Genomic DNA, 13,695 nt, shown 5'->3' on the forward strand with positions numbered 1-13,695 from the left:
TTTTTGTGGCGTAGTGGTTAAGAGCTACAGCTGCTAACCAAAGGTCAGCAGTTTGAATCCACCAGGTGCTCCTTGGAAACCCTATTGGGCAGTTCTACCCTGTCCTTTGGGGTCACAATGCGTCGGAATCAATTCAGTGGCAACGGGTTTGGTTTTTTGGTTATCGTTAGTAATACGTACTACATACGGTGTTGCAGTGAGTAGTTTGCTGTTATCATCCTCAGATGTTCACTTGCAGGTGTTCAGTGTTATGATTTCCTGTTCAAAACACTGCCATATAGCAGGCTATGGCCTGGTCTACAATGAAGTTGTCTTGGTGTCAGGAGTCGTAACAGATAGAAAGTTGGGCAGTGTTCAACTCTAATGATACATGACAATTGTACTGTGCATGTGCCCAGCAGCCACTACTTGATAATGCCCAGGGACATTCTCCTCACATAATCAAAGCCAAACCAAATCTGCTGCTGTCAAGTTGATTCCAACTCACAGCAACCCTGTAGGACAGAGAAGAACTGCCCTGTAGGGTTCCCAAGGAGAGGCTGGTGGATTCAAATGCCAAACTTTTGGTTAGCAGCCGAACTCTTAACCACTGCACCACCAGGGCTTCTCCTCTTCATATCAAAAACACCTAAAACCAAACCTGCTGCCATCGAGTTGGTCCCAACTCCTAGCGACCCTCTAAGACAGAGTAGAACTGCCCACAGGGTTTCCAAGGAGTGGCTGGTGGATTCAAACTGCGGACCTTTTGGTTAGCAGCCATAGCTCTTCACTATGCCACCAGGGCTTCCCCTCCTCATATAGATCATCTAAGTCAAGATGTGAAAATGGTATACCTACCTCCCAGTATGACAGCTGTGATTCAGCCTGTGGATCAAGGTGCGGTCATCACCGTAAGGGCATACTACCTACAGAGTGCATTTTCTCAGGCAATAGCTGCAATAGATGAAGGTATGGTAGCATTATGAGATTTCTGGAAGAATTATAATATCTGGAACATTGCATCTTACTGGGAGGAAGATACAGGAAAATGCATCCAAGGAATATGGGGAAAAAGTGCTGAATTATGTGAACACGCTCCAAGCATTTGATCAGGATAATACAATGGAAGTAATATGTAGAAAAATCATCCATATGGCAAGAACACTAAATTTAGAACTTGATATTGCCAATGTGGAATAGCTCATACATCATGAAGAAGGGAAACTGATAGATCAGGACTTAATGGATTTTGAAGAGGAAAGAAATACTGAAGAAAAAAGAAACAATGAGGAAGAGGAAGGAGAGAAGTTATCAAAAAAATTCTACAGTGAAAATATTACCAGAAGGTTTTTCTAAACTAAATCAGGAGCTTCAGTTGCTTGAAAACATGGACCCAAACACTGATCACTTTGCTAAAATCAATAGATTCAGGAAACAGTGAGATGGTACCATGAAATATATGAAGGAAAAGGACCATAAAGACAACTCTAATTTTCTGGCTAGAAAACCATCCCCATTCCCAGGGATAGTCTAGATAATCCAAAACCTTCTGCAAGTGGAGTTATTACCGCAACTGACAAATGGCAACGCCGTCCAACTTCATCTTTGGAGTAATTTTTATGACTTGTGTACTTTTTTAGGTGTGTACGTATTAAAATATATCTATAAGTTTATATGTAATGTTTCCAACCCCCAAAGACAAATAAAGACTGGATATACAAACATAGCAACAATGTTGTTGTTGCTAGGTGCCTTCAAGTCAGTTCTGGCTCATAGTAGCCCTGTTTACAACTGAATGAAATACCGTCTGGTCCTGTGGCATCCTCACAATTGTTGTTATGCTTGAGCCCATCGTTGTAGCCACTGTGTCAACCCATCTCATCGAGGGTCTTTCTCTTTTTCAATGACCCTCTACCAAGCATGATGTCCTTCTCCAGGGACTGTCCCTCCCTCCTGATAACATATCCAAAGTACATAAGGTGAATTTCGCCATCCTTGCTTCTAAGGAACATTGTGGCTGTACTTCCAAGACAGATTTGTTCATTCTTCTACAGTCCGTGGCATATTCAATATTCTTCACCAACACCATAATTCAAAGGCATTAATTCTTCTTTGGTCTTCTTTATTCATTGTCTGGTTTTTGCATGTATATGAGGCAATTGAAAAATACCATGGCTTGAGTCAGGAGCACCTTAGTTCTCAAAGTCATGTCTTTGCTTTTTAACACCTTAAAGAGGTCTTTTGCAGCAGATTTGCCCAATGCAACACATCGTTTGATTTCTTGACCATTGCTCCCATGGGCATTGATTGTGGATCCAAGTAAAATGAAACCCTTGCCAATGTCAGTATCTTCTCCATTTATCATAATGTTGCTTATTGGTACAGTTGTGAGGATTTTTGTTTTCTTTATGTTGAGGTGCAGTCCATACTGAAGGCTGTGGTCTTTGATCTTCATCAATAAGTACTTTAAGTTCTCTCCACTTTCAGCAAGCAAGGTTGTGTCATCTGCATGTTGGAGGCTGTTAATGAGTCTCCCTCCAATCCTGATACCATGTTCTTCTTCCTCAGATTTAGCAAAGGATTTTTAGATACAATATCAAAAGTAAAAGCAACAAAAGAAAAATAGATAATTTGAACTTCAAATTAAAAACTTTCGTGCTTCAGAGGACACCATCAAGAAAGTGAAAAGAGTCAGAGCCAACATGGTGGTACAGACGGAAGCATCATGCTGTCCCTGCACAGCAAAGAGCCATAAAACAGATACAGACATCAGTCCTGGAACACTAAGCATCAAACAAATGGATAAAGAACTCAATCAAGCAAGTGGAGTAAGAAACTGACAGAGAACACAGAATGAGGAAAGCTACAGAGTGGAGGTCTCCCACCAGCTAAAGTGATATGGATTTGCCATCTTGGACCTCAGCCATCAAGGACCACAGACAGGGAGTACAGGAAGGCAACTTCATGGAACTCCCAACAGGAGACAGGGCACCTGGTAACTAGGGATGTACACTTTCCCACCCCCCACCCTTCTTTCCTCTATGTGGCCTCTGCCAGTTTTCAGCAGGCTACAGTTGCTCAGCCAGAGACACACCAGCTCACTGCTGCCCAGGTCCACCCCACCACCAACAGCTGGTTTCTCCAGCACCACGGTGGCTGCAGCAGTGAGCTCAAGGATAACAATACTCATGAGAGGATGGCATAGGATCAGGCAGTGTTTCATTCTGTTGTACATAGGGTTGCTATGAGCCAGAAGTGACTCAATGGTACCTAACAACAACAACATTATTTTTGTGGTTTCTTCTCTCTCTCCCCCTTCCTTCCTTTCCTTTCTCCTGCCTGGCTAGCCCCTGTGCCATCCCCTCCCCTTCTTGGTGGACTGTGCTACACTGCTCATCTATAGAGCCACTGGCACACGGCCTCCCCAGTTCCATGATGCGCCTACTGGCTGGCTCCCTCAGTGCCATTTTTTCTTTTTTCTTCTCTCTTTCCCTTCCTTCCTTTCCTTTCTCCTGCCTACCTAGCCCCATGTGCCATCCTCACCCCCTTTAACAGGCTGTGTCACATTGCTTGGCTAAAAAGTCCCCCATACACGGCCTCCCTGGGTCTGCGCCACCCACACCAACCGGCTCCTTCAATACCATTTTTTAAAGTTTGCTTTGTTTCTTCTGTCTTTCTCCCTTCTTTTCCTTTCTCCTGCCCACCTGGCCCTATCTGATGCCCCCACCCCTTCTTGATGGGCCACGCTGCACTGCTTGGCTAGAGAGCCACCAGCACACAGCCACCCTGTATCCATGCGCCTCCACCTGCCAGCTCCTTCAGCATCATTTTATTTTATTGTTGTTTATTTTTGGTTTTTTTTTGTTGTTTTTCTCTTTCCCTTCCTTCCTTTCCTTCATCCCACCCACCTAGCTCCATGTGCGCTCCTGCCTCTTCTTGACAGGCTATGTTGCATTGTTCAGCTAGAAAGCCACTGGCACGTGGCCTTCCTGGGTCCATGCTGCCCCCACCGGCTGGCTTCCTCAGTGCCATATTATTCCACCAATGCCCCTTCTTGAAAGACTGTGCCACACAGTTCAACTAGAAAGCCAGGTACATGGCCTCTGGGGTCTGCCCCACACCTACACACCAAAAGCCACCATATTACTTTTTCCTCTCTATTTTTCTTCTTTTTTGTGCCTTTTTTTTTTTTTTTTTTGCTTCTGTTCCTGTCTCTTCTTTCTCTCATCCACTGAGCTGTGCACATCACATTGTCTCCCTTCCCTCCTGTCTATCTGCACCATGAACTGAGTACTACACACCCCCCAAAAATCAAATACATGGAAACTGAATAACACCTAGGTAATAGAAGAAATCAAAGATGGAATAAAAAAAATTCCTAGAATCAAACAGGAATGAAAATGCATCATACCAAAACCTTTGGGACACAGCATCGGCAGTGCTCAGAGGTCAATTTATAGCAATAGATACACTCATCAAAAAAGAAGAGACAGAGTCAAAATTTTAGCTATACAACTCTAACAAATAGAGAACAGCAAAAGAAGCCCACAGCCACCAGAAGAAATGAAATAATAAAAATCAAAACAGAAATAAATGAAATAGAGAATAGAAAAACAGAATCAACAAAAACAAAAGTTGGTTCTTTGAAAGGATCAACAAAATCGACAAACCATTGGCCATGTCAACAAAATAAAAACAGAAGAGGAAGGAAATAACCCAAATAAGAAATGAAATGGGGGACATTACAACAGACCCAAATGAAATAAAAAGGATCATAGCAGAGTACTATGAAAACCTGTACTCCAATAGATTTGAAAACCTGGAGGAAATGGGCAAATTTCTAGAAACACACTACCTACCTAAACTAACAGACTGAGGTCAAAAATCTCAAGAGACCCATAACAAGAAAAGAGATTGAAAAGATAATAAAAAAGACTCCAAACAAAAAAAAGCCCTGGCCCAGACGGCTTCACTGGAGAATTCTATCAAACATTCAGAGAACAGCTCACTCTAGTACTAGAACATAGAAAAGGATGGGATACTTCTGAATTCATTCAATAGAGCCAGCATAACCCTGATACCAAAACAAGGCAAAGACACCACAAAAAAAGAAAATTACAGACCCATATCTCTCATGAATATAGATGCAAAAATTCTCAATAAAATACTAACCAATAGAATTCAGAATGATATCAAAAAAATAATACATCCCAACCAAGTGGGATTCATACCAGGCATGCAAGGATGTTTCAACTTTAGAAAATCAACATAAATAAAGCAACAGAAAAGAATCACATGATCATCTCCATTGATGCAGAAAATCATTTGATAAATTTTAATACACAATCCTGATAAAAACTCTCAATAAAATAGGAATAGAAGGGAAATTTCTCCATATAGTAAAGGGCATCTATACAAAACCAACAGCCACATCATTCTCAACGGAGAGAGGCTGAAAACATAAAGAAAATGTTCACATCCAACCTTGGTGAGTAGAGTCTGGGGTCTTAAATCTTGTGAGTGGCCATCTAAGATACTCCACTGATCCCACCCCACCTAGAGAAAGGGAGAATGAAGAAAACCAAAGATACAAGGGAAAGATTAGCCCAACGGACTAATGCACCAAAACTACCACACCCCAGACCAGACTGAGTCCAGTACAACTAGATGGTGCCCGGCTACCACCACTGACTGGTTTGACAGGAATCACAATAGAGTGTTCTGGACAGAGCTGGAGAAAAATGTAGAACAAAATTTAAACTTACAAAAAAAGAACAGACTTACTGGTCTGACAGAGACTGGAAAAACCCCGAGGGTATCGTCCCGGACACCCTTTAACTCAGTACTGAATTCATTCCTGAGGTTTGCTCTTCAGCCAAAGATTAGACAGGCCCATAAAACAAACAATAATACACGTAGCTCAACCAGGTGTGTGAAACTAAGTGGGCACAGCAGCCCAGGGGCAAAGACAAGAAGGCAGGAGGTCACAAGAAAGCTGGACAAATGGAAATGTGGAACCCAAGGCCTAGAAGGGGACAGTGTTGTTATGTCATGGGGTTGGCAAACAATGTCACAAAACAATATGTATATTGTTTAATGAGAAACTAATTTGCTTTGTAAACCTTTATCTAAAGCACAGTAAAAAAAAAAAAAAAGAAAGTGAAAAGACAACACAGAAAATGGGAGAGACATATGCCAACTATTTACCTGATAAAGGACTTGTACCTAGAATATATATATAAAAAAATTCTTAAAATTCAACAATAAAAGACAAATAACACCATTAAAAACGGGCAAAGGCTCTAAATAGACATTTCTCCAAGAAAGATACACAAATAGACTATGAGCACATTAAAAATGCTTGACATCGTTAGTCATCGGGGAAATGCAAACTAAATCCACAATGAGACACCATCTCGCACCCACTTTAATGAAAAAGACAACAAGAAGTGTTGGCAGAAATGTGGAGAAATGGGAAGCCTAACCCTTATACATTGCCAGTGGAAATGTAAAATGGTGCAGCCACTTCAGAAAAAGTATGCCAGTTCCTCAAGCAGCTAAATGAAGAGTTACCACGTGACCCAGCAAGTTTACTCGTAGGAATACACCCAAATGAAAACAAATATGATTGCGAAAACCTGTACATGAATGTCTACATCAGCATATTCATAATAGCCAAAAGAGGTAAGCAACCCAAACGTCTATCATCTGCTGAATGGATAAACAAATATGGTGTATGTATACAATGTGGAATATTACTTGGCCATAAAAAGGAAGGCAGGACTGATACATGCTACAACTTGGATTAACCTTGAAAACATACTAAAAGGAAGAAGACAATAAAAAAAGACCATGTGTTATATGACTCCATTTATATTAAATGTCCAGAATTGGCAAATCTATAAGAGACAGAAAGTCGGTTATTGGTTGCCTAGGGCTGGAAGACATGGGTGGCTACAGTGACAATAGCTGAATGGTACAGAGTTTTAATCTGAGGTGAGGAAAATGTTCGAAAACTGACCTTGGTGATGGTTGCACACATATGTAAATGCACAAAAACCAAAAACCAAACCTGTTGCTGTTGAGTTGATTCTGACTTGTGGTGACTGCACGTACTGCAGAGTACAACTGCTCAGTACAGTTTGTTTGACTGTAATCTTGACAGAAGCATATCACCAGGCCTTTCTTCCATAGCATAGCTGGGTGGGTTCGAACTACCAACCTTTAGGTTAGTAGTCAAGCACAAACATTTTGCACCACCCAGAGACCTATAAATATACTAAGTATACTAAAAAAAAAAGTATACTAGAAACCATTAAATTGTGTGCTTTAAATGGATAAATTATATGCTGTGTTAATTATATCTCAATAAAGCTATTTTTAAAAAGACAGGTGAAAAAATGACCTATGTTTATAAGGAACCAATGTGGTTAATGAGAAATGTAAAATTTGTGCTTTATTTGGTATTAGGAAAAATGTACAGTAAGGTATGCTCCCTAAATACATTTTTAGTGTTTTAATCCAATAAAGACTAATTTAAGTAAAACCAGAGAGCACCAAGAATATTATAAAATGCAATATAACTGCAAAATGCTAACAACAAAAAATCAAAAATGTCAATTTTAAAATGCCTTTTTCCATGTACGAACATTCAACTTTTGTTCAATGGTTTCATCATTAAATTCTTTGCTTTTTTTTTTTTTTTTTAAATTACAGAGCTGACACTGGGATTTTACTCATTTTAAACAAAACAAAAAAATAATTATTTTGCTATAATTGGATCTTGTTTTGTAAAACAGAAAATATCTCCTTGTTAAACTTGTGAAAATTTGTTTTTTATAACTTAAGTCATTTAAGTTCCTTCTTTCATGTGCACTTCTGTAGCAGAAATCAGAGTCAGATTCTCTCCTTTATAAGGTGTATTTTTTCCCATCTATTTGCTTCTATTAAAATGAAGGATGCCTAAATGAAAACAATTGAACACAATTTTGCATGACCTAGGAATTAGATTCAACAAATGTTGGATCTGGACATTACGACCAACCAAACAGCGATGAGTCTGAAATTAGTGAATCGTGGCAAATTAGGTATTTATTAGTAGTGTCCACTTGTCGAAAGAAAGAAAAGTCCAAAATGGATGTCAGGAGAGACTCTGGAACTTGCTCTTGAACCCTGAGTAGCTAAAGCTAATGGGAGAAAAGAAGAAGTAAAGGAGCTGTACAGGCTTCAACGGGCAGCTCGAGAAGACGAGGTAAGGAAATGTGTAAATACCCGGAGTTAGAAAACCAAAAGGGAGGACAAGGCTTCGCATTTCTCTAGCTGAAAAAATTCAGACCTCAAGTTGCAATACTGGTGGATTCTATGGGCAAAAAAAATTGAAAAACACAGGAAGCACCAAAAGAAGACAGAAGGAATACAGAGCCACTGTACCAAAAAGAATTGGTCAACATTCGCCCATTTCAAGAGGTTGCATGTGATCAAAAACTGACAGGACTCAAGGAAAAAGTCCAAGCTGCACTGAAGGCATTAGCAAAAAACAAGTCTCCAGGAAATGACAGAATACCAATTAAGATGCTTCAACAAGTGGATGCAGTGCCGGAAATGCTCATTTGTCTGTGCCAAGAAATTTGGAAGACAGCTACCTGGCTAACTGACTGGAAGATATCCATATCTGTGCCCACTCCAAAGAAAGGTGATCCAACAGAATGTAGAAATTATCAAACAATATCATTAATACCACATGAAAGCAAAATTTTGCTGAAGATAATTTAAAAACAGCTGCAGCCATACATCAACAGAGAACTGCCAGAAATTCAAGCTGGATTCAGAAAATGATGTGGAATGAGGGATATCATTGCTGATGTCAGATGGATCTTGGCTAAAAGCAGAGAATATTTGCTTTGTTTATTATGCAAAGCCACTTGACTGTGTGGATCATAACAAATTGTGAATAACATTGGGAAGAACTGGAATTCCAGAACCCTTAATTGTGCTCATGAGGAACCTGTACATAGACCAAAAGGCAGTTGTTCAAACAGAGCAAGGGGATACTGCATGGTTTAAAGTCAGGAAAGGTGTGCAACAGGATTGTATCCTTTCAACATACTTATTCAATCTGCATGCTGAGCAAATAATCCAAGAAGCTGGACCGTATGAAGAAGAACCCAGCGTTAGGAAGACTCATTAACAACCTGCGGTATGCAGATGACACAACCTTGCTTGCTGAAAGTGAAGACAACTTGAAGCACTTACTGATGAAGGTCAAAGACTACACCTCAACATAAAGAAAACAAAAATCCTCACAGCTGGACCAATAAGCAACATCATGATAAACGGAGAAAAGATTGAAGTTGTTGAGGATTTCACTTTTCTTGGATCAATAATCAATACCCATGGAAGCAGCTGTCAAGAAATCAAATGACGTATTACACTGGGCAAATCTATTGCAAAAGACCTCTTCAAAGTGTTAGAAAGCAATGATATTTTCAATCACCCCATATGCATACAAAAGCTGGACAATGAAAAAGGAAGACAAAGAAGAATTGACATATTTGACTTATGGTGTTGGAGAAGAATATTGAATACACCATGGACCACCAGAAGAATGAACAAAGCTGTGTCGGAAGAAGTACAGTCAGAATGCTCCTTAGAAGCGAGGACAGTGAGACTTCTTCTGATGTACTTTGGGTGTGTTATCAGAAGGACCAGTCCCTGGAGAAGGACATTAGGCTTGGTAAAGTAGCAGGTCAGTACAAAAGAGGAACACCCTCAATGAGGTGGAGTGACACAGTGGCTGCAACAATGGGCTCAAACATCGCAAGGATTGTGAGGATGGAGCAGGACTGGGCAATGTACAGAATTGCTATGAGTCAGCTGACTCGATGGCACCTAACATACAACTTACTGAATCTTGAACACCGAGTCATTTCTCATTTAATCTTTCAAAAAACCTGCATATTATTAACCCATTTTCTAATGAGTTCCGACTCCAACATTATGGTTTAGTTCCCAGGTTGGCCTAAAATCTAGAAACTCAGTTCCTGACGTAGGCCTGCTCTGAACCCTGTGGAACCTCAGTGTAGCCTGAGAAATGATAAAAACACTGAGAAATTAGCACTGGGTTTGGCCTTGTGGTACTGCTCAGTCTAGACTCCTTCTTATTTTGTCTCAGAACCAGAGCCGGATCCGAAGGGACCTATCTTCTAGGGATCTTGACCTTGTAATGATCTTCATGATGAGCTAAACTTCACAACACCATTTCTGTCACAAGACCGATCCCCTGAGTCCCAGCCTCCTCGGGTTTTTGAAATGATCCTCTTGGGAGGCTGCATGAGGTAGTTGGGCTTGCTTTCCAGCTCCAACTCCTATTACCTCTAAGACCTTGAACAAATTACCTCACTTCTCCAAGTTTCCGTTTTTTTCATCTGGTAAATTATGTTAACGCTACTTAGTTACCATTAGATACCAAGGTTCTTGCAAGACTAAATGAGAAATTACTCTGTATTCAATATTCAGTAAGAGGACACTATCATCAATAATTATACTTTCCATGAAAGGCGTGGTAGAGCCCTAATTTAGCATCTCATCTGACTTAACTTTACTGCTAATCCTGTTTTCCTTTAGGCTTTTCATTTTGGCAAGCTACTAAGCCAAAATTTCAGCGCTGAAGTTCAGAATTGCTGCCTTAAATAAACTGACAAGAATACAGCCACCTTTTGGGAGAAGAAAATACACACCCATAAAACTGAGGCGTGAACAATTGTTCTCTCTGAGATGATATTGATGCTATGTGGCCAGTGAGCAAGAGAATGACATATTGAAAATGTATTAGTTATCAGAATAACTGACCAGTTTGAACAATTTATGCGAACAATACCCAAAGAACTTTTCATTCCTCTGAAAAAGGAGGCATGGTCAATGTTTTTTGCTTCTTTCAGACGTAGCTGTAAGTGATACACTTGCTTCTTGCCTTTACCAACAGCTGTATTGATACCCCACTGGGAATAGTTAATGTTTTTGTCCCATTATTTTATATTTCTGCCTCCTTGAGAAATAATTACGTTTATTGTTGGACCTGAAATCTGCAGATAAACTATGATTATCTATTATTTCTTAAATCGGTGTATGCAGTTTCTAGACATTGATAAGTCACTAAATAACAGGTCATGAAATAATTCTGTTGGCCTGAAGGGTTGTGCTGTCAGGAATCAAAAAGGTAAAGGTGTTATCTGGCACTATCAATGTACATACCCACGTTTGCAACATGTAATACTCCAGAAATTATCTGTGGCATCTTTCCAGAATGGGCACTCTCCAACAAATGCCCATGGCCATGTTTTCTTCTCCAATGGTTATGAGCATGGAGACTTTTAATGTTGCCTTCCAATATACAAGTAACTGCAGAACAGCCACTCCATTGAACTCTGGACACTTCTTTCCTTCCAAGACGTAAAAGCCTATCCATTCTCCAGAAAGCTTTTGCAAAGCCTTTATGTATGGCCTCAAACTCACCGTGCAATGCTTTTGTCTTTTGGGGAATGAAAGAGAAGCGGTCTTCTATTTTCCTGTATTCTTCCTTAAACACCGTGTGAAAAGTATCGATTAGTTTTTGCTGTTCAGGGGTCATTTGGTAGGAGGGATCAAATCTGGAAATTTGATGGAGAAGTAAAACTGGGAGTTCCATTGATGCCAACTCTGCTGCTGAGACACCATGATGCCCATCAAACAAACCAAAAAAGCACACGTTGGATTTATTGCCAAAATTATTCACTATGGCGAATTTATCTTCCATGGTAGCTCTCCATGTAGAATTCCTGTCTTCACAAATGGCTACTCCTTTAATCAATAAATGGCAAACTTTCTGAGAATATACGGAACTATTGTCAATGTTTTCAATAATCTTATAATACGCTGGTACTTGTTTCTTCCAAATTAGTTCAAAAGCATTATTAACGGTCTGTAGGGTTTTTTCACTGAAGATACGAGATGACAATAGTTTAGTAATTAAAAGCTGCCTCTGAGCAACAATCTCTGATCGCAGTGGTATCTTCTCACCCATCCAGTGAAAACCCAATGAGGTCAGGGCTATATGTTGCTTTTTATGGAAGAAAAAGCCAGGTAGATCAATTTCGTGCTTGCATATGGAACAGGGAAAGGTGATCGCTTGCTCAGAGCTCTCCTGCTCTTTATGGTCGTCAATGTTTTCCAATGGCCTCTTCTTCCTCTTTTTCTTTCTAAAATATTTCCTTTTGTATGAAGTTGAGATTTCCTCATCTGAATCAAATGTTGATATTCTCATTTTCCATTCTCTTGATTTCCAGAACACTCTACAAAGAGGATGAAAGATATTTACATGTCAGGAATAATGCAAGAAAACTTTCTTCAAGCAGACCCTTCCCATTGCAATTTGCTTTGGCTCCTCCTGGTTTTACATAGACCTAGAGTTAAATATTTTGCTCTAGCTGTCCATAACTCCCTCAAAACACATACTAAGTACTAAATAATTTAATGATTGCTCTGTGTGTGCCTGAATGAAATTAGGCCAATCCCCCACAAAGTGAGCTAGACATCTAAGAACAAATACTCAGAGAAATTTGTAGAATATTTCATCCTAAACTCGTGAAGTTATATGCTTGAAACTGAAGGTTTTGATTTAAAGCATGAGAATAATTACTTTTGCTCTCCATTTTGTCTGGCTTAAAACAATTTTGTCCTAATTAAAGAGTTGGCGAGGAAGTGAATGGGCCATGTCAAAACCAAGTATAATAACAAAAAGAATCAATAGTAAGCACAGAATTTTTTAAAGACTACAATAGGGAAGAGGTGTGGACTGAGGAAAAGACAGAAAATTTGTGGAGTTGGATGATAGATTTCTGGAGGGCAGATACCCTTTCTTATACTCCCTTTCAGAAGCATCTAGCACAGTGCTTAGCACATGGGGCCCTTTTTATCCATTTTATGCTACAGGCACAATTTGTAGGGCAGGAGCTCTTTCCAGGGCCCTCTGGAAACGTTAAGGAGCCCCAGTGGTGTAATGGTTAACAGCTAGGCTGCTAACTGAAAGGTTGGGGATTTGAACTCACCAGTTGCTCCAAGGGAGAAAAGACCTGCAGGTCCACTGCTAAGATTACAGCCTAGGAAACCTTATGGGGCAGTTCTACTCTGCCTACAGGATTGCTATGAACCCAACAGCACATAACAACATGGAACTGTTGGAGACCTGAAAAAAAAATTTGGTTTTAAGATATTTTAAAATCTGAAAAATCAAAGTAACTTTTAATGTTTCTGATTTGTGATATTTTGGAAACTAGTCAACTTTAATTCCCCTCGTATATAAATTGTATTCAACATGAGTACATTTCAATATATTAGATATAATGAGGGGTGGGACACTCAAAAATAAAAGTGCCTAGAGCCCACAAGGACTTAAAATATTCCAGGCATATAATAGATACGTTGCTGGTTGTTGAGATGAGAAATAAGTCCACTTAATAAGAACAATGATATAATAATAGGATCTTTTAGCATAAAAGTAATAATCTTTTTTTAAGATCTGTACAAAAGGATACAAAGTAGAAAATGAAAGAATGTCCTTGTTTCCTCACCCCACCCCCAACTCTCAAATTCACTCCCAAGTCATTAGAAGTTTGATTATCTTTCTAGATATTTTAATGAATATATGTATTTTTTCTGAAATGTAAGTCGTATCATATTTTA

At 39.6% G+C, this 13,695-nt stretch overlaps 1 protein-coding gene across 1 annotated transcript in view; it reads right to left on the minus strand.

Annotated features, from left to right (window-relative positions):
• Positions 1–13,695, minus strand: part of PP2D1 (protein phosphatase 2C like domain containing 1) — a 44,488-nt gene that overhangs the window by 20,210 nt on the left and 10,583 nt on the right. The window contains exon 3 of the mRNA XM_010595596.3: positions 11,230–12,305. Coding sequence (XP_010593898.2) covers positions 11,230–12,305 — 1,076 coding nt within the window. The remainder of the gene's footprint in view (positions 1–11,229; positions 12,306–13,695) is intronic.

Source organism: Loxodonta africana, chromosome 27, assembly GCF_030014295.1.
Source record: "Loxodonta africana isolate mLoxAfr1 chromosome 27, mLoxAfr1.hap2, whole genome shotgun sequence".
NCBI classification, from domain to species: domain Eukaryota; kingdom Metazoa; phylum Chordata; class Mammalia; order Proboscidea; family Elephantidae; genus Loxodonta; species Loxodonta africana.